This window comes from Maudiozyma barnettii, assembly GCF_903064755.1.
Source record: "Maudiozyma barnettii strain CLIB 1767 genome assembly, contig: KABA2_07, whole genome shotgun sequence".
Classification (NCBI taxonomy): domain Eukaryota; kingdom Fungi; phylum Ascomycota; class Saccharomycetes; order Saccharomycetales; family Saccharomycetaceae; genus Maudiozyma; species Maudiozyma barnettii.
In genome coordinates, this window is record NW_024545244.1 from 157,784 (window position 1) to 178,212 (window position 20,429).

At 33.2% G+C, this 20,429-nt stretch overlaps 10 protein-coding genes across 10 annotated transcripts; 4 read left to right on the forward strand and 6 right to left on the reverse strand.

Moving 5' to 3' along the window:
- Positions 1 to 828: 828 nt before the first annotated feature.
- STB3 (Stb3p) lies at positions 829 to 2,076 on the forward strand (the record flags this gene model as incomplete). Its single annotated transcript, XM_041551573.1, has 1 exon — positions 829 to 2,076. The coding sequence occupies one exon, from the start codon at positions 829 to 831 to the stop codon at positions 2,074 to 2,076; it is 1,248 nt and encodes a 415-aa protein (XP_041407507.1).
- A 293-nt stretch (positions 2,077 to 2,369) lies between these two features.
- CDC37 (Cdc37p) lies at positions 2,370 to 3,932 on the reverse strand (the record flags this gene model as incomplete). The annotated part of the gene is made up of 1 exon (XM_041551574.1): positions 2,370 to 3,932. One exon carries the CDS (start codon positions 3,930 to 3,932, stop codon positions 2,370 to 2,372), a length of 1,563 nt encoding a protein of 520 aa, XP_041407508.1.
- Positions 3,933 to 4,420: 488 nt separating this feature from the next.
- On the reverse strand, positions 4,421 to 5,032 carry TAF10 (Taf10p; the record flags this gene model as incomplete). The annotated part of the gene is made up of 1 exon (XM_041551575.1): positions 4,421 to 5,032. The coding sequence occupies one exon, from the start codon at positions 5,030 to 5,032 to the stop codon at positions 4,421 to 4,423; it is 612 nt and encodes a 203-aa protein (XP_041407509.1).
- A 448-nt stretch (positions 5,033 to 5,480) lies between these two features.
- SEC5 (exocyst subunit SEC5) lies at positions 5,481 to 8,438 on the forward strand (the record flags this gene model as incomplete). Its single annotated transcript, XM_041551576.1, has 1 exon — positions 5,481 to 8,438. The coding sequence occupies one exon, from the start codon at positions 5,481 to 5,483 to the stop codon at positions 8,436 to 8,438; it is 2,958 nt and encodes a 985-aa protein (XP_041407510.1).
- Positions 8,439 to 8,593: 155 nt separating this feature from the next.
- On the reverse strand, positions 8,594 to 9,934 carry TRM82 (Trm82p; the record flags this gene model as incomplete). Its single annotated transcript, XM_041551577.1, has 1 exon — positions 8,594 to 9,934. One exon carries the CDS (start codon positions 9,932 to 9,934, stop codon positions 8,594 to 8,596), a length of 1,341 nt encoding a protein of 446 aa, XP_041407511.1.
- Positions 9,935 to 10,419: 485 nt separating this feature from the next.
- Positions 10,420 to 12,546, forward strand: SEC1 (Sec1p; the record flags this gene model as incomplete). Its single annotated transcript, XM_041551578.1, has 1 exon — positions 10,420 to 12,546. The coding sequence occupies one exon, from the start codon at positions 10,420 to 10,422 to the stop codon at positions 12,544 to 12,546; it is 2,127 nt and encodes a 708-aa protein (XP_041407512.1).
- Positions 12,547 to 12,843: 297 nt separating this feature from the next.
- Positions 12,844 to 13,359, reverse strand: CWC15 (U2-type spliceosomal complex subunit CWC15; the record flags this gene model as incomplete). The annotated part of the gene is made up of 1 exon (XM_041551579.1): positions 12,844 to 13,359. The coding sequence occupies one exon, from the start codon at positions 13,357 to 13,359 to the stop codon at positions 12,844 to 12,846; it is 516 nt and encodes a 171-aa protein (XP_041407513.1).
- A 376-nt stretch (positions 13,360 to 13,735) lies between these two features.
- On the forward strand, positions 13,736 to 14,494 carry NBP2 (Nbp2p; the record flags this gene model as incomplete). Its single annotated transcript, XM_041551580.1, has 1 exon — positions 13,736 to 14,494. The coding sequence occupies one exon, from the start codon at positions 13,736 to 13,738 to the stop codon at positions 14,492 to 14,494; it is 759 nt and encodes a 252-aa protein (XP_041407514.1).
- A 325-nt stretch (positions 14,495 to 14,819) lies between these two features.
- On the reverse strand, positions 14,820 to 15,968 carry ACL4 (Acl4p; the record flags this gene model as incomplete). The annotated part of the gene is made up of 1 exon (XM_041551581.1): positions 14,820 to 15,968. The coding sequence occupies one exon, from the start codon at positions 15,966 to 15,968 to the stop codon at positions 14,820 to 14,822; it is 1,149 nt and encodes a 382-aa protein (XP_041407515.1).
- Positions 15,969 to 16,332: 364 nt separating this feature from the next.
- On the reverse strand, positions 16,333 to 20,247 carry SAC3 (Sac3p; the record flags this gene model as incomplete). The annotated part of the gene is made up of 1 exon (XM_041551582.1): positions 16,333 to 20,247. One exon carries the CDS (start codon positions 20,245 to 20,247, stop codon positions 16,333 to 16,335), a length of 3,915 nt encoding a protein of 1,304 aa, XP_041407516.1.
- Between the last annotated feature and the right edge of the window lie 182 nt (positions 20,248 to 20,429).

Consider the following 20,429-nt stretch of genomic DNA (forward strand, 5'->3'; position numbering starts at 1 on the left):
CGACTAACCACCCCCATAGTTAAGCTAGCAAGAGTAAGCGAATCCGCGTTTATTTCGAATTTTTTCTTGTTTCGCAATACTATTTTCCTTCTCTTTCCCTTACGCTCGTCACTACTCTTTCTTTTCCTAGGTTCAATTTTACCTGTTTAGGCGGACATGGTGTGACACAATCACCAGATCCTCTCTTCTAATGAACGTTTTATTCCCTTTTACCATTGAAAGAATGACGACTAAATCTTATAATCTTTTGCTTTCCAGTAGTTAAAATCACGTATTTTCATGTTCGCCTAAATACGTGTGTGTTATGATTTGATCCGTCTGTCTTTTGTAGGGAGCATCAGGCTACCAAATGTCACGAATTATTATCGACCACATGCAACCCCGATGTTCGAAATTTAACGCATGGACTATATTGTTGTGACTATTATTATTCTTGCATCATCTTACATATACTTTAAATAATGGTAATAATAATGCTCAAGAAATTAAACCGCACGTTTCTGTAACTCTTTTTTTAAATGTTACTCATAGTAGTGAATTTAATTTTTCTTACTCGTGTTTATATTCTTGGATGTCTGTTCTTAAGCAATTCATTGGATTATCTTCATGGAAGATTAATTCTAATTCTAATTATCTATTTCATACATATATAAAGCACTTGCTACATTTTATATTTTACTCTTAACTGTATTTCCGAACGATTATTCATAAATACCACCATGATCTTTCTTATATAGACCTATAGGATCAATAAAAAACACAACAAGGCTATTTACTACACCATTATAATATCCATTATCTAAACTAAAAAAGCACTCAAAAGTAATTATGTCACCAAATAACAATCCTATATCTACCTCTGTGATAGCTATTGCTGAAAGGGAAGTTACTTCTGAAAAATTAGCTAATATGTTGTTATTAGGAGGTCCAATACCAATTAGGGCTATAGTGAAAGGGTTAATTAGGGATATCCCATTGTTTAAAGAGTTTTCTCCTTCAAAACAGAGAAGAGTTATCATGAGAGTCATGTCAAAGGGTGATATTAGAAGAAGTATAATTTTTCAAAAAGTCGGTTGGGGCCAATGGTCTGCTAAAGAAGTTCCAAGATCAGATTTCGAAACACAAAGAGCTTTAACAAACGATTTTAATTCTAATTTTATCGAAACCTCATTGCATAAAAAGACATATATGCAAACTTTTGATTCTAATATTGTCGATGAGAATGCACTTACTTCGGAGAACGATGAGGATGACTCTGATATTAATGAAAACGTAAAACTTGCAAAAGTTAACCATCATATGAAAAGATCAAGAAGGTATAGCATCTCGTTAAAATCAAGAGCAAGGGTTAACTCAATTACAGATGATCCACAATTCACAAACTCTAGAATAAATAAAAACTCGACTTTCTTGTTAGGAGCAAATGGTAAAAGAAGAAAAAGTTCAGTGGTCCTTACAAGTCCACATTGGAGAAATAATTCCCTGTTCAGTCAAAATAGTAACAATAGAACAATCTGTGACTCTGTATTAATGTCTGACAACGAAATTTTAAATAAAGGTAATGATAGCGACACAATATCTCAAGGAGACGAAAATTGTAACCAGCAACCCCGTTATTTACCAAAACTTAAACCAATTCCAATTGGGAATAATTTTTCATTTGTTTCAAATGTTGCTTCAGATGGTAATTTAGATTCAATGAACCTCATTTATAACTCTATGTCAAATTCACCAGTTACTGATACATTGAATAATCAAATAAATTTACCAACAAATCATTATATAATTAACCACAGTAACTCTCCAGAGGTAAGACAGAACTCAAAGAAAAGCGATTATATCAACGAATCTTCCATAAGATCAACGCTGCATTCAACTGGAAATGATAGCACTATAGAATCATTCCCCTCTTCTGACACAGATGATGAGGATTGGGAGTCAATTGGGGCTTTGTCTCTAAGATCATCCAGTTATTCCATTCTCTCAAAAGAAAACCATAGAAGGTCCAGCAGATCATCGCATAACTTTCATGAAGATACAAATGTCGCGTCATTGTTACTCAGTTTAAAATCATAACAGATATATTACATCACATCACATCTAGAAGTTAAGACAACAAAAAAATGTACTTCATCTTCTTATCATTATATATAATCCAACTATAAATATACATTTTAAAGAAGGAGGAAAGATAATAACTAATATCAGAATATCTTCTTTATGGGGTGAACTACACACCTTTCAATTTAGCGCATCTACCATCATCCATTAATATAAAAAAGTATTAATAATTGTTTTAACAGTGTAGGTTATCGGCGTTAAACAATATGATTAAAAAGTAACTTCAGTTAACATATAAACACTAAGGTTTAATCGACTATGTCTGCTGTATCAGGAATTTCTTCTTCCTCTATGACAGCTGGAGGTTCCACTTGATTGTCCTCATTCTGTAGCTGCTGTTGGTAATCTTGTTTAATGTGATTAAAATCATCCTCATTTTCAAGAACTGCCCTTACACCGATAATATCTGCCTCATTAAATAATTCTAAAATTCTTTCAGCCTCGTCTATATGGATGGTTTCAAATACTTTGTTTACAGTATCTAAATTTTGGGTCTTCAAAGCCTCTTGCATATCCTTTGGTATTTTATTAAAAGCTTCACATTTTTTCATTTCACTCTCGTCCTTAGAATCGAAATCAGGTAACACCACCTCTAGTTCGGCAGAATCATCCAGTGACTTTAATTGAATCGTTTCAACACCTTCTACTTCCCCTTCTTCACTCTCTTCAGCCTGCTCCTGTTTAATGATCTCAGAACGGCTCTTGACATGGTTGTACTTGGTCTTTACACTTTCTAAGAAGGACTCTTTACCTTTACTGTTGGCAGGATTGAAAATGATTTTACTGAAAAACATTCCAATAACCTCTTGCATTTCTTGAACCCTTAAAAATGGTATCTTCTTCATATCATAAATTTCACGAACATAACTTAGAATTTCAGATTGATGAATAATTTGATAAGTCATAGGAGAATTTTTATCTTCCATTTGATACTCAAAAGATTTCATCATCAAGGCATCTTTTTGTTGTCCAGAGATAATTTGCATATTTTTCAATAGAAATTCTTGTGACAATCTGTAGTTATCATAAGGAATCTTTGTACCAAAGAATTCAGTTTCTGGAGCCAACTTCAGCATATCTTTCTCGTCTGTGTATTCAATGAATTGTAAAGGGGCGTCGATTTTTAAACTCTTAGGCAATTCAGTCTTTGATTGTGTGCTGGCTTTCAAGTTAATCGATTCCATGGCATCGTTTATCTTTTTTGTATCTTTATCGGCAGCAGTAGTATCTACTTTAGGATTCATGAAACCACTATCAAAACCAGTATGCATATCTTCAGATGATATATGCATTTCCTTTTCATGGTACAATTCCTTTAATTTTAATTTAGCCTCTTCCGTGACTTTGTCAATTTTGTTTCTGTGTTGGAGAATAAGTTCCTTAATAACCCTTGGGTCAGTCGGGTCCTTCTTTTCCTTAACAGCGTCCCTTTTTAATTGTTCAAATAGATCAATAACCATCTCGTTGTATGTTGAAATATCAGGATCAACGTTCTCCCCTGTTGACTTTTCATTCTTATCAAATTTCTCATTAAGGAACGTCTCAACTAAAGGTAAATTAGCCAACTCTCCTAAATTTCCATCTGATTCAGTGAATGTCCTTAATAGCTTATCAACACGTTTATTTAAATTTGCATACATGTCCATTTGGGTCTCCAAATTTTTGATATCCTGGTTCCTCTTCATTCTTTCTTCGTGAATACTTTGTTGTTTCCATCTGACGAATGACTTCTTATCAACATTTGGATGAACTTCAACATCAGAATCGTCTGATAATTCAATCTTATCCCACTTGGAATAGTCGACAACCATTTCTTTTTAGCTCTTATGAAAGTTTTTACGACGTTATTTGCTTAAAATATTTGTACCAGAACTGTTAAAAACCTTACAAATTCGTTTTTATTTAACCAGAGTATGATATCTTCTGATATACCTAGTATATAGATTTGTTATTGATCTATTTTTGCCTTATAATTGCCTTTCTTATATATATTGAATAAAAATTGTTCTTATTTTTATATAAATATTTTTTCTTCTCTCTTAATAAGGAAAAAAGAGCAAATCACAGAAGTACTACTTAAGTCTATGGTGCAAATATTGAATATGGTAAATAGTTCATTTAAAACAAATTATAATGCAATTAATAATATACCCTTAATTTAATTATATAATCTGCTAACACAAAAAGATATCATAAGAGATTGGAAACCATATGTATACTTTGTATACCAGTCTTGATCAGACCTCCCCAGTTCACACAATTTAAGTGGATTTCTAACACATTCGTAAGAACATAATAACTAATGGTAGAAATCTGGACGTCCTATGTTCAAACCGTATTCTTGTACTGCACTACTTAGATCGTCAACTGTCAACACAACTTTACTAGCTGTCGTTTTTTCATTCTGTTGTTGTTGCTGTTGCGTTATTTGTTGTTGACCTGGTTGTTGTTGACCTTGCATCAAGTGTCGAGCCCTTGCCTGTGCATTATTAGCGTTACTTACCGCAACACTTGATCTAATTCTAGAATACTCATAGGCATCATTTGCAATATCACTTATGAATTTCTGTGTGGCAAGAGCCAATAATCGTTTCACTCGAAGATCTGTACAGTCAAACCCATTCTTTCTTAAGTAGTATTCAGTGACGGCATCAGGAATGATCGGAGCATTGCTATCCATCAACTCTAATATCTCTTCCAAAGCCTTATCTTTTCTTGTGAATTCAGGTATTTCAAATAACTTGCCTATACCATTATCTATTCTCTTTTTATCATGTCCACTATCTTCATCATCTTCATCACCGTCCCCACTTTCTCCATCATTCGATACACTATCAGCCCCTTTGGATTCAAAAACAACAGGTCCTTCTTCATTATCATTGAATTCATCCATCTCTTCGTCCTTGTCCATTTCAGGTTTCGGAATAAAGTCGCTCTCAGCTGGAGTTACGTTTGGATTATTATGTATTTCACTCATTCTAACGCATATAGTATAGATATCTGTGTACTAGGAATAATTTAATAACCTTTGAAGTTGTTCCAAATTTCTCTCTTTAGCTTTATTCTGTTTGCTAATAATTTTATGTATTATCTAAATACGATTCATTACTTAGAATTATTTTCGGGTTCGCCTTTAATGATCAAGTTTAACTGTTTTCGCTGACCGTTGACTAAATGAAAATAAATAGTGTGGTTTAAGAACTATTTGAACAACACCAATGGTAGTAGGTGGAACCTTTGTTTACATAGTTACAGGAACAATAACGAAAGATAGGTAAATATTCAATTGAAATTAACATACAGGGGAAACTCATAAAGCTCCCACAAATAGGATACTAATTAATTTTTGTTTTTAATCCATGAGTTCATTGCAATTAAACGAGGAGACTCTCGAGGATTTTTACAATCTTAAGACTTTAGATCCACAAACATCATGGGAGGAAGATTCCAACTATGTATTCAATTTAAGCAAATGGAATAATGTGGTGCCTGATTCCGACAATTCCTATGATGTATTAAAGGATCTTATAGCCCAACAAAAGATGTTTAACGAACAAAAGAATTCTAATGCTTCTAAGGTTAAATCACAAGATCGTCTAAGGGATCCCTTAAATAACGAATATATTGCCAATTCGTTGCAACAATTAAATGTCAAACATGAGACTGAAATTGCAACATATATGATTAATGATAAGAAGTTTATCGTGAATAAATTCTTAAGAGATGTACATAATAAGGACACATTCGAGGATCTGAACCAATCCCTGAACAATCTAAATTCTATTATCGAAGATCAATCCCATGACCTCAAGACTCTTGTTCAAGATAACTTTACAAGCTATGTTAAAATAAAAAACAGATTAGACAAGATTTACAATCAGTTTGCACAAAATGTTACAGATAATAAAGAACAAGACAATAATAATCTTAACATTGATCAACTTGGTGAAAAAGTGGATGAATCTATCAGGGCCACAAATATGAAATTGAAACCTATTATGGACACCTCCACTAAAATGTCCAATTTTAAGATGGCAAAACAGTTTATTGAAGATAACAGACAATTTTTTGATCTTCCAAAGACTTTGAAGAAATATTTAGAAAAGAAAGATTTCTCAAGTTTTATATACAACTATTCTAAAGGTCAAGAAATGATTGAGAAATTTAAACTGTACGGTAATATTAATTCCAAAACTCAATCTGATAAAACAAATAAGACCAATACAGATTCTATTGGTCAATCCAATAAAGTACCGAAAGTGATAGAATTAATCTGGAGCCAGGTAGAAAGTACAATTGATAGCTATAGAAAAGAAACATGGGAAGGTTTATTAACGAACTCGAATTCAATCAAGATGGAATCACGAGAAATTTTCTTACCAATGATATCAAAATTATTAGATCTCAAGGAGGAAAACAACCCAATTCTAAAATGGTTTGATTTTTATGTTGATAATTTTGAACAAGAATTAAATAAAATGTCCAACCATCTTTTGGTTAAGATTGTGGAGGCCCAGAAAAGAATTCTGCATATTGGTATTGATGATGCCGATGATATCGATGGTGTCAATCTATCTTATTATCTCTCCATTGGCCAATTGTTTAAACCTATAGTATACTCTAATTTAAAAAGTGATCAAAGGGAAGGTTCAAGTAACAACATTTATGACTCATATATTAATAATAGCACCGAAAGTGTACTTGATAGATCAAATGACATTCCATTTAAAAACAACCTTACTGCATACCATGGATTAACAGACACTTCAATTATCGTTGAAATGTGGCTCTTAATTTTACGTTATGTTAAAGAATTCGAAGATATATCTAACAACTTTATACAATTTTGGCAACATACAGAAAATTTCTTGGATGGAACATATCAAAATATTATAATCAATGACAAGAAGAAAGATAACATTTTAATTGGTGATAACCGTACAATTGATAATTTTAGAAGAATTCTAACTTTATCAAAAGAAGATGCAAATGTAATAAGAACTAAAGGTGACAATTTTACTAGATCAATTTTCAAAAAACTGTTGTTTTTCTTCCAATCATCACAGGCCTCATTATCAAATTTTACAACAGGAGATTTATCGTCATCTGAGGTTATAAATTCAACAAAAGTTGAAAAGGACTCTGGTTCTCCCCTTGATTATGGATTTGTACCTCCAAGAGCGAATGGTTTAGGATGTGTTAGATATTTACTTTTGATATTCGAGCCCTTTCTAAAATTTGTCACACAACTGGCCCAATTAGGTATCAATACAAGTACTGTTGATATGGCAAGAGAATTAGTATCATTAGCTATCGATAGAAGTATTGGTGCTATTTCGTCCACCAAATTAAGAGATGTATCTAATTTCTACAAACTGGAAGACTGGGAAGTATATAAATCGGTCACAGAGGAGGCTGGCGATTTGAATTCTACAGATTCGATAGAATATGGTGTTACTCAATTCCCAGAAATAGTACTTCTAGTGCAACAGTACAGCATCCAGGTTATAAGAAGCTTTCTATTCTCTTTTGAAAAATTACCAATTATTAATGGCATTTCAATTGTTAATTATCCATCCAAACAAATTTTAACTGGGATTGAGGTTCAGCAAATAATATCCATGGAAGCAGTGCTGGAAGCTATCTTGAAGAATGCGGCAAAAGATAAAGACAATCCAAGAAATTCTCACACCATTTTGACATTAACCAACTTGCAGTATGTTAGGGAATTCACATTCCCAACTATTCTAAGATATTTTGATGACTCTTTCGAGTGGAGTTTGAGCTCTAAACCGCTTGAGATTTTCAATCTTTTGGGTAAGATGGAATCGTCAATTTTTGGGAACTACTTATCTGATTTGAAAATTACATTAAGGAATGTTCTCGAGGAGAGATTCCATGAAATTAGTTGGTCAAATTACTCATCTAACTCATTTAGGGTCAATGACTATATTATCGAAGTTTTAATGGTGCTAATTAATGTGCATAGTGAATGTTTTAGGATTGGGCCTCAACTGATCAACCGGATTATTAAGGAAACACAAGTATTCATTTCTAGGTACCTGTTCGAGTCCTTTAAACCATTTATCGGTAATTTGTCCTCTGATGGATTATTACAGGTAACTGTTGATATTAAGTTCTTTGAGAAAGTCTTAGGTTCCTACCTAGAGAAGGACACGGAAGTCACTTTGAACGCTTGTCTGCAGAACTGCTTCCAAAATAACCTAGATAGACTTGAAAGATGTATTTCCGAGACTGAACCAATCGTAGATTCTAACCTGGAAAGAACAAGGATACAATTTGCAGCTTTCAACTAGACTGTTCTACTCGTTTAAAAATTCAAATGAGCTTTATATACATATCGAGAATGCAACACTTTTAACGTTCACACACACATATATATATATTATATGAAAACCTTATGTTTAATGAAAATTTAGAGAAATATATTATTAACTATGGTACATGATGTTTAAGAGTAATGCTCCCCATGTTTTCTTAATGTTGTAGTAGAATACAATGGGAAAATATTTTCTTTTTCTACAGTTATATTGCTGTCATTTTTCAAAGTATCAAAGCATGCATCTAACTCCTTAGTTTTTTGTTCATTTATTTCAAAAATACAACTCTGCGAATTGTATTTTACGAATTTAACGAAGTTCTCTCCGTTAGAATCTCTGTTATCAAGAGAAACAATGACTTCATTGTCGTTAGCGGTATTCAAAGAGATGATATTATAAGGTAATTCCAAAGTGTTACTTTCAGATATCTTTTTATTTTCCACATCAATCTTGACAATAAAAAGAATATTCGTAGCCTCTACAAAAAATGCAATATAAGGTATACCTGAAAAAGCGACGATCTTAGAGACCGCGTACTCGATAATATCGTTTGACTCATTTTGGAATCTGCTTGGAGCCAGATGCTTCTCAGTCAAATATGGTTTGATTATATCACTGTATTTAAATTCAGACAATTTCTTACCTGATTCCCAGTCCCATAAATATATAAAATCATCACCACCAGCACTAAATAACCATTCAGATTTCCATAGAGGAGAACAAATAGAGGATAAAAATTGCGAATGACCAAACAACCATTTATCAACAATGAATGATTGAGGGAAATGTGATACCTTGATATGCTCGTCTCTATCGGTAGTAATGATAAATTTCTTACCATGAGAATCAACTTTGAATAGAACATCGGTTAACATTGAGACGTGACCTAGAATTGGATCCAACTCATCATTAATATCTTTTAATGGTTCACCGTCTGTTGGAATGGAATAAACATCACCAAATTTATCTGCCATTATAACCGTCTTCCCATCATCAGTGATGGTAATAGAATTTGGCCTCTTTGGAAATGGTTGCCTTTTCACTAACTGTAAACAATTTGTGTCATTATTAAGATCAATATCGAAAACCAGGACAGATTTGTCAGAGTCCGCACAAGAAAGCAATTTATGACCATCCTTGGAAATAAGTAGATTTCTTATGCATGAATACACTGGAGGTGCCCCAGGCCCTGGTACAGGAATCTTGGCCTCAGTTTTCTTCTTTTGGATAACAACATTACCTTCATTATCCTTTTGCTTCTTAGCATTCTCATCGATTTGTCTGTCCTGTTCCTTAGTGACCTTATCCTTAATTGATTCTGTTCTATCATATTGATCAGTCCACTTACCAATCAATTTATAACTACCTGTATCTTGCCTTTTGTATGCTAGAATAACATTTTTTATGACCGCAAAAATTACGAGACCGTCGCCAAAAGCTACAATATTTTGAATTGGGTGAATAATAGCCATCGTTCTTAATACTCTTATACTATCTTAACAATCAATAACATTCTATTCTAAATTACTGTGATCATTTCAAATGTAGCTCATCACCTTCCTGAAATGCATCAAGATTTAATATTTCAAAATTTCCCAAAATTTTTCAAAATTTTTCCTTTTTCTTTGGCCCATCCAAACCCTAATGCTAGGGCATGCAACTGAAATAATCATAACTGGAGACTTTCTCGTTTAACGGTAGGATCGCTATTTTCATAAATAGGACAATGTCAAATGATAAAAGGGAGAATTGACAGGAAACAAAAGAAGCAAGCGATCTTTAATACTAACCGTCTGTATAATCAAAACGAAAAATTAATTATTACAGAATCTACATGGGCTTGGACCGTTTTAATTGCTAGTCATATTATTATTGGAAATTGATAGAAATAGTTGTATTTTCATAACCCCTCTTTTGTTTAGTCATTTATCAATCTGACACTCCTCTCTTTATAAAAATGCCTGATTTAATTGAGCTTCAAAGGAAATATCTCCTAGAAACTCTTGAGAGTATTCAAACCCCACATAATATCAAATTTTTGGTTATTGATGAATATACTGGTACTTTGTTCGAATCTCTATTTGTTTCTGCAAATGATCTACTTAACTACGTGACGAGTATCGAGAAAATTGATGCTCGAGGAAGGAAAGGTCAATCTAGTGTTGAGGTCATCTACATGCTACAACCGACTAAGTATAATATCAATTGTATATCAGCAGATTTCTACAATAGAGATAGAAAATACTCGAAGGCCCATATTCGCTTCTTACCTGGTATGGAAAATCACATAGCGAACTTCCTAAGGGATAAAAAGACTCTACAACCTTTCATTGCTTCTATGAATGAAATAAAATTGGCTTTTGCCCCAAAGGAAACTCAATTTTTCCAAACATTGGACATTGATAAGCCCTTTCAAATCTTTTATAACAAAAGTTGTGTAGAATTGATCGAAAAGAATATTAATAAAACTATCGAGTCATTAATCAACATATGTATTGTTACAGGTGAGTACCCTATTATACGATATGCTAAGGCTCTACCCCATGAAGTTAAATTATCTCCAGCGACCAGGTTAGCAGAAAAGTTAGCAGTTCAATTCCAAGAAGCCTTAGACTCATACGTACGTGATCACCAGGATTTCCCTCCGCCATCTTCAAGACCAAGAGCCATATTTATAATCACCGAAAGATCTTTGGATCAATTTGCACCCATATTACATGATTTCAATTACCAAGCTATGGCATACGATTTGGTGCCTGACATTGATAGGGATGATGTGTATCATTATAAAGCTGAGAATGAAGCTGGTGACTTGGAAGAAAAATCTTCCAAGTTGGCTGATTTAATAGACCCAGATTGGGTTGATCTAAAACATCTTCATATTATAGATGCTAACGAACAATTGAGTGGAAAAATAAAAGAATTAATAGCGAAGAATCCATTATTAGTAGATAGATCTAAAGTGAAAAATACCACTGATTTGTTAAGTGTGGTTGCTCATTTAAAGGACTTTGACGAAGACAGAAGGAGGATAATGCTTCATAAGATATTAATAGAGTCATGTTTGAAAATCAACCAAGAAAGACAATTAACTACTATTGCTGAGGTCGAACAGAATCTTGCTGGATTCGGGTTGAACATCGATGGCGAAAAATGTAAACATATAATAGACACAGTCCTAACAACCCTTTTGACCAAGGAATGTAACATTACAGACAAAATTCGTTTGCTGATAGCATATGCACTATTTAGAGGTGGCCTGATAGAATCGGATTTCTTGAAACTTCTAAGTTTCATTGGAGTGAGAGAGGATCATGAATTTTTCCCCCATTTCATATTGTTATTCAAGAATTTTGATAACTTAGGATTTAAATTAATCAAGGAAAATGCGCGCGATAAACCATTCCATAAAGCATGGTTTCATGACACAATTGTAAAGGATCCAAATATTTACGTTACATCAAGATATGTACCAGCTGTCGGTAATATTCTTTCTAAAGTTATTGCGAACCCTCTGTTATTAAGCGAAGAAGAGTTCCCTTACGTTAAGGATAAACCTATTGATTTATTAGATGATGATGAAAGAGAAGCTGTCGGAGCTGCAGCTACTGCACAATCTTCTTCATCATTGAGAAACTCAAGACACAAGGCAGCATGGTCGAGAAATGGTAACTCGCTAAAGAATGAAGGTCCAAGACAAAGATTCTTTTATTACGTTCTAGGTGGTATAACATACTCTGAAATTAGAGCTGCTTATGACCAATCTAATTTAAAGAACAAAGATGTTTTTATTGGCAGTGATGGTGTTTTGAAACCAGTCTCATTCCTGAGGAGTGTTGAGAACTTAACTCAACCAAGAGAAGTCTTGAATTTAAATGATGACAGAAAAGTTAAAGATGATATTCCAAGTTTCTTAATGGGTAGCAACATGAACGCACCCGTTTCTCATGTGCATAGTGCAGCACAGTACGAAGTGAAGAAGAACATAATTCCAATAGTTCAATCACCACCAATGGAAGAAAGTACGGAGAAACACAAGAAACGTAGTAAATTTAAAAAATTCTTAAAAAAGATGGAGAAGTAGCGACAGTAAAACTATATTTTTGGAAAACATTTAAGTACGATGACCTACATAGTGTTGATCAAACATATTTGATCATTTGTTTTATAACATTTCAGTAACTTCAAAATGAATAGTATTTTTGCATTATAAGATCGTATTTTCTTATTTTTTGAATATGAAATAGATAAATATTTTAGTATTAATCTGCTTATTTAATGAGTTGGAAACCATTACAACATTCAACAGTACCCCTAAAGGAAGCAAACCAGTACCACCTTTTCTTAATGTACAGCTGTCTTTTTCTGGGATATTTAAAATCTAATCAACGATTTTCTTCATAAAATCTTGATGATAAGTTGATTTTGTTATGTTATTCACATAATCATCCTTTCCCTTTTTATTTTTATCATTTTTTGTTCTTGAAAATGTTGTACCAGACCTCCAACCCTTTTTAATTTTGTTAATTTTAGGTTTGGATTGCGAATTACCAGAGTTATTCCCCCCCTCAACTTGAGCATCTTTCAAATGTTTAAATTCTTGATTAAGTGACTTCTTATTGTCTTTTACTTTTGAGCTGTTCTTATCTCGGTTAACCTCTTCAGTATCTAAGTCCATCCCTCTGTTTTCATTTGGATTCAGCGAACTATTTGTCACTGTAATTGTACTGTCACTCTCCTTATTTGAGCTTGACTGTATGCTGTCTCTAATGTGATCTCTATATTTTAGAGACTTGTGTCCTGGTTGTAATCTAGCATGTTCAATGGATGTCGATGAATAACCAGCAGCCTTAGCACCACTCCTTGCCTCTAATTGTGGTCTGTGTGATGTACTCATTTAAATGAAATTTAACTACCGCTTATATATATTTTTTGTTATGTTTAAACTTCTTCTTGAGAGTATATTCTATCTTATCATTTATTTATCCCATCTATATATAACTTCTTGCATGATTTATTTTTTTTCGAAATTTTGCCTTTGTCTGCACAGAACTGTATATAATTAATTTCAACACCAAAAAGAACAATGTCAAAATCACTTCAACATCCAGTACAGTAAAGACGTTATTTTCTTATACTATTATAGAGTCTACAGAACAAGCAAACAAGACCAAGTGTGTTTAACAAATCATAGTAATACTTTTTACAAAATAAAACCATTATTTTTTAATTACTTTGGAAAGAAAAGGAAAGATTTTAGATACATCTGAAATATGATCAGTACGACGAATGATACATTACTACTAAATGGAATACCCACAAATAAAGAGAGTTCGCGACCTTTGACGAATATATCTACACACGAACATATATCAGATGATGAACAAAGTGATGAAGGAAGTGAGACATCCTTAGTTGGCTACATATCAATAAGGGATTTTGCATATGAAGAATCAAATCCGTTACACTATGGATATTATGATGATGGTTTGGACGAAACAGAAGATGTAACAGATATCGGTGGGTATATAGGCGACGATTCATATACAAATGAATACGAAGGAGAGGGAGATGAAGATGTAGAAGAAGATAAAGAAGATATTGGAAGACGGCAAAGTGTGATACTACCGAATGACTACATTGTGAATAAAAGGGCAATTGCACTATATAGTTTTAAACCAGAAAACGACAATGAACTGGGTTTTGAGGAAGGGGACACATTATTTATAAGTTATAGACATGGCCAAGGGTGGCTAGTTGCTGAGAACCAAGAGAGAAATAAAACAGGATTGGTACCAGAGGAATTTGTATCTTTTGTCGAACCCAACCAAGAGGATGAAGATGAGGATAATACATTAGCGCGTCCATTCTACCTTACACAATTCATAACTAAGGGACTATGCCCGTCTCAAGACGATATCGAAGGTGCAGATGACGTAGACGATAATGAAGAAGAGTGGGAAGATATTGATCATTTGGAATCAAATCTAAAGGAAAACTTAACAATACAAGAGTCAAACACTGGAAATTAGTATTATGCTATAATCAATACACGATAAACAATGCGACTGATGACATATTAGTCTCTTAAATTCGATCAACGGGATATCTGTATGTATATCAATGGACCATTTTACATAATTTTACTAAGTATATATGATTGACCTTCACTCAATGTACTTAGATGATCACCTATATTATGAAATTAAAGAACTCTTCATACTAATATAAAATATTATATTGATCAAGTAACATGGAGTTTTAGTATCAAATGCGAGTTGTGTATATTCTTGAATTGTGATTATATACGAATAAGATATAATAATTTATGATTTAAAATACATATACTTCTTTCTTTTAGTTTCCATCCTCTTCAGAGAGATACTCAATCTCAATCTCCTCATCAATTTCTCCATCGACAGGAACACCTTTCCTCAGCTGTTGTAGTTCTTCGTCACTTACTACACCACCAATTTCACCCAATAGAGCTTTTGTACCGGAGATTAATTCGTTTGCAACCTCGTCATTAGAATCCACATTATCACCTAATTTGTTGGCAAAACTTAATGCAACCCTTGCCTCTTGTAAAGGCTCGGCTATTGCTTCATTTTCTAATTGTAATGGGATCTCCTGTATATGCTGGTTGAATTCGTAAATATTTTCAGGGCTTAGATCAATATCTGGATTCTGTTGCTTAAAAATCTCAACTTTACATATTAGGTAATTTGTGAAACCCTCCAGGTAGTAACCTTCCAGGTTATCTTCATCGATATCCTTAATGGCATTCTCGACCTTCAATGCAATATCGTACAATCCTACTTCCATGCACATCTTTGCTAACGAACTTAAAGGCTGCAACATTTCAGCATACTCCTCGTGAGTTGGTGCACCATTATCCAAAGCTGCTTTACCAGCTTCATTCTTTTTAATCTCAAAATATTTCCAGGCTTGGGTGAATGCAATAGTAGCGTCCTTAAAACGTTGTTGGGAAATCCTAATCGAACCTAAGGTTAACCATGCTTCTGGAGAAGATTCGCCAGAAATTTCCATGGCATTTGTAATTAACTGTTCACATTCAGATTCTGCATTAGGTTCCATACATAAATCAGTCATCCATATCTCAATCATAGATAAGAGTCCACTTACAATCTTGTTTGTGTGTTCTTGTGTCATTTCTTTGATACTTGAAACATTTTCTATCCCCTTCTGCATAACGTTTAACCCATCTTTACCACCAATAATCTGACCTAAAGTGAAAAATTTATCGTAACCTCCAATTGCACCCGTTGGATCAATTTCACAGCAAGAGACCAAAATTGGATATGCTTTTTCTAACTGACCATTCTCCAAGTATGCTTCAGCGTATACTTGTTTAAGATTCAGGTTATTACTATTTTCACTTGTCAATGATTTCTTGAAAGGTTTTAACAACTTTAAGGCTCTTTTAGCATCATTTTCACTAAGAGCTACACGAACATTTTTCAAGGTTTCTTCTAGATTGGTCATTTTAGTAGAGTTATAGATTGTTAGAATGTTGAATTGTGTACAATTATTGTTATGTATTCAAGAAAATTAATATTTAATACGTACTTAAAATAATTTGTTTAATATGATAAATTATTGATTATATAATATTTTGTATATGTAAGCCATGTTAATCATGTACAACTTCAGCGCATTTACCTCATCGCATCGAGTATTCCAAAACTGGTTTAAAAAATTTCTAGCATTACGTGTAAAGTGATGAATATACTACTATAAAAGAGAAGTGAATACAAATGTATTTATGCATTATTTAATAAGTTCAATTATATGAAATGTTCATTTAGAGTATTGTATTACCATTGGTTAATGATAACAGATATATCTATTACTCGTGAGGTTTTACTCTTTTTTTGACACTGGCAATTAGGCTCTTCAATTCTTGTATATCTGATGACTTCCTAACTGATGCCTGTTGTAGTTCAATTACTGACTCATCTCCGGTAATAGCATTTGATGGAGTATGAAATATATTTGAGTCTTGGGTACCTGGAATATGAGATATTCCATGAAATGAGGTATTGTTACCAACAGAGCTCCCGAATGATGGTATAACGTGTGAATCGTATGATGTGTTTGGAACATTTGTGCTATGAGACGGTGTTCCGGAAGGAAGTGGTCCATGATGTGATGCTACCCTTGAAACTCCATTTCTGACCTTGATTGCTAAATGCGATTGTTGTGGTAATGAGTCTGTCGATGTGTGAGATGAATATCTCATTCTAGAACCCATGGGTGTTTTGAATTTACTGGATTTTGTTTCTGATACCAAAATTGGCAACTTTCTCTTTCTTAACTTTCGGGATGCTGCAATATGCGGTTGTAAATGTGCATATGTATTCCCCTCGCTGATCTGTTTATTATATGCAACATTTTCTGTTTCAAGCATTATTTTCATCTTTTCATCAATAGACTTTGTTGCTCTTAATTGTTTTTCTTGAGAGGTTACACGTTGATTTCGCTTTTTGTTGAGTGACTCGTGATACTTACCTCTGTCAGTCAATTTATATTGGAACGATTCTGATATTTTTACCAAACCTTTTTTAACAGATATATCGGGATTCTTTTCATTGACCTTAACGAATCCAATATTTTCTAATATCCCATTGAAATTTCTATCAATTCTATTTAATTTTAAATGTTTCGAAATTGTTGAATCAGATAATTGGGTTTCTGACGACTCCCAATATATCAATAATAGATTAAAATTGGTGTTGGTATTCAAAGCAACCCCTGTAATTAACTTAATAAGGTCTTCACCATCTTGTTTTAATTTCATCTCTAAATCGAAAATACTGTCATCAGTCACCCCGGTATTAAAAATAACCAATTGGGTTTCTGTAAAATCAGTGGGATTAAACCTTTCATCAATACATTTGATATTTAAGGTCAAGTTCCCATCACCCACGTGGGCTACAGATTTGGAGTCCTTAAGATCGAATTTGCTCAAAATCCATGAGCTCGATACAGTGTTCCAAGATTTTGAATAAATAAAGATATCACTTGATTGTTTCATTTGACGAAGATATTTGGTGGCAACTCTATCTAAATACAATTTTTTTAGGTCGAATGGCTTCCATAATGATCCTTTTTTCTTAATCAATTCAAGAGAAAACTGATTACTTTCATTGGTGACAGGGGAATACATATTTTTATTTTTTATGGATGAGTTTAACAGGAATGAAGAATTGACATCCGTAGTAGTAGGAGTGTTAAGTAATCGCTTTGATTTGCTGAGAGCGGGAACTCCAAGTTGTCTCTCCAAATTCTGTATTTCGGTTTTATGCTTTTTCAAAGCTTCTTGACGTCCTTGCTTTTTCTTCAATGCTAGGCTCCACCTTTTGAAATAAGGTTTTTGGAGATATTTATTTCTTTGAGAATCAGATTTTGCCTCTAAAAATACAAAATATATCTTTTCGTGAATGAATGCATCATAAAGTTCAACAGCTAAGTCATCTAGCACTTCTATTCGATTGTTTCTGCTATTTATACAGCTATTTACAATTGTTTGGCATTGTTTCTGTATAACATCCTTGATAATGGTATTAGTAATAGCTGCTATTGCACTATCCTGTGCAATTATTTTTCTTTTTCTTTTCTCTTCTTCTTTTTCTTGTTTTCTTTTAATTTCATTTCTTTTAGTTTCTTCTAATTTTAATTGTTTCTTTTCAAATTCTTTTTCTAAATTTTCATTTTTATTATTTTGTGCAAGTATATCATGCTTATTTGAAACAGACGACTCTAAATGTGTCGACTTTGGTTCTAAAGTAACTGTATTATTCGCGAGATTTACCGCAGTCTTTGAAATTGAGGGAGTATTAGTAAATCCTTCATGGATAGACGGTACAGTATTGAACGGAACGACTCTTGTTTGTAATATATTAGTTACTGGTCCTTGTTTATTAGTTAATGGAATACTATTTGGTACTAATGAACTTATACCTACTTCTTGATTTTTTATATCATCTTTAGAGGTTTCTAAACCACCAGTTGTCTTGGGTAAACTGGTAGGACCATCATCCGGTATACGTGTCTTCTGAGGTTCCTCTTCAATTGTAATAACATTTTGAAGTCCAGTGGTATTATATTTTAGAGTATCGATATTAGGTTTTCCTGAATTAATAATAACGCTATAGGATGTTGCATTTAATTTTTCGTCTACACAAGCCAAATAATGGTTTCTTAGTGGTTTCTTCTCAGGTAATCGATGTGAATTAGTAGTTAGTGACTTAAGGTCAACACCTTCATCTGTCATATCTATTGTATAATATTGGCAAAATTCTGTCAACTCTTCTAAATTATTAAACATTAATTCACCTGAAATAACGATTGTTGGAATTGGTTTATGTTTTTTGTTCATGGAATGTGATAATGCTTTCACTGCGTAGAATCTGACTTCATTTAAATAGATTTCTAAAAAGGATGCTAATAGGAATGGAACCTGTATGGATTGAATCAATTTAAAATATTGTGCATACAAATTCAAGCAATTTTCAGTTCTCATATAACCTCTCTCAACGAAGCTAGAGTTCGAAATGATTCTTCTAAAACATAGCGCCAACTGAATTAAATCGTTTTGTAAAATTTCTGCAGGTAAATCCTGAATGGCTTTATCATATTGTGGATCCCTTATCTTACTAAGTAATGCATATGCTCTAAATTCTGCTTCATTTGGGCTACTTCCTCCATTTGCACGAACATCGTCATATATCTCTGACAGAGTAATTAGCGACTTATGTAATTGTTCTAATTCTTGTTGCAAAGAAAATTCTTCCTGAGATTTAACCATAACATGAATAATAAGCAAATGTATTCTAACAATCCTTTCGTTACAATCTACAGCTTCTGGACCACAATAATTTTGATATGTGAAATCTTGTCTTATAGATCTCATTCTATCCCAAAGAAACCCTTCGCTATCGGGTAAAGTCGGTAGCAGGTTATCAACTAAATAATCTAAAGTTTTTACAAGAATATGCGGTGGTCTAACATCAGAAGGTAATGGTGGAGCTGCAGCTGCTGCCGGTCTTGCAAAAACTTTCAATGATTTCGACCTGGAGGCCTTCTTATCATCCGGAGCATCCTTTTCATACGAATAAACTGTATATTCGACATTTCTTCTAGCTCTTTCAAAAATAGGACACATATCCAAACATGTCCCCTGGAATACAATTGCATCATTAAGATCCTTTGCCGAATCTGCTTTGTCCACAAGTCCCTTATCTTCCATTATTGTTCTTTCAGTATCGCGCATTTTCTTAAGCTTTTCATAAAGTTCCGTCATATCTTGTATAGATTCTTCGAGGTTCAACATCTTTGTTTGATTTATTCTATCCCAATGATCCTGTTTAAATTTCTTTGGTTTTAATTGAGGTTGTTGTGAGATGAGAAATTTCGGTACTTCACGTAGACTATGTGTTCGTTGTGCGAACCCCATTGCTGTTGGATCTCTAAGCAATGATCCTACCTGTAGGACACCTCTATCATGAGACATCATAAACCTTTTATGAGGAACTGAGTTGGTTTCATTACTTTTCTTCGGACTAAGGTTCTTCTTATTCTTCTTTTGTTTATCCTTTTGGAAGAAGTTTTGATTTGAAAAGTTTCCTTTACCACTACTAGCACTATTATTAGTATTACGGTTGGAATTGGTATTACTTTTATTATGGAACGGGTTCTGTCCAGATGTTGCACCAAAATTGAAACTACTTGAAGGCACAACCGATCCAAAAGAACTTCCCATGACGATATTGATGTTAATGAGGAAATCGGTAGGTAGTGCAGAAGTAGAAGTAAAAAAAAAATAATAGAAAGTAAATTAAATACGGAATAGTTCGCCGTACCTTAATAGGATGTTACACGTTCGTCAATTTGCAACTACACTCATATATATTATAATAATGCTTTAAAAAAAAAGGTAGTTGT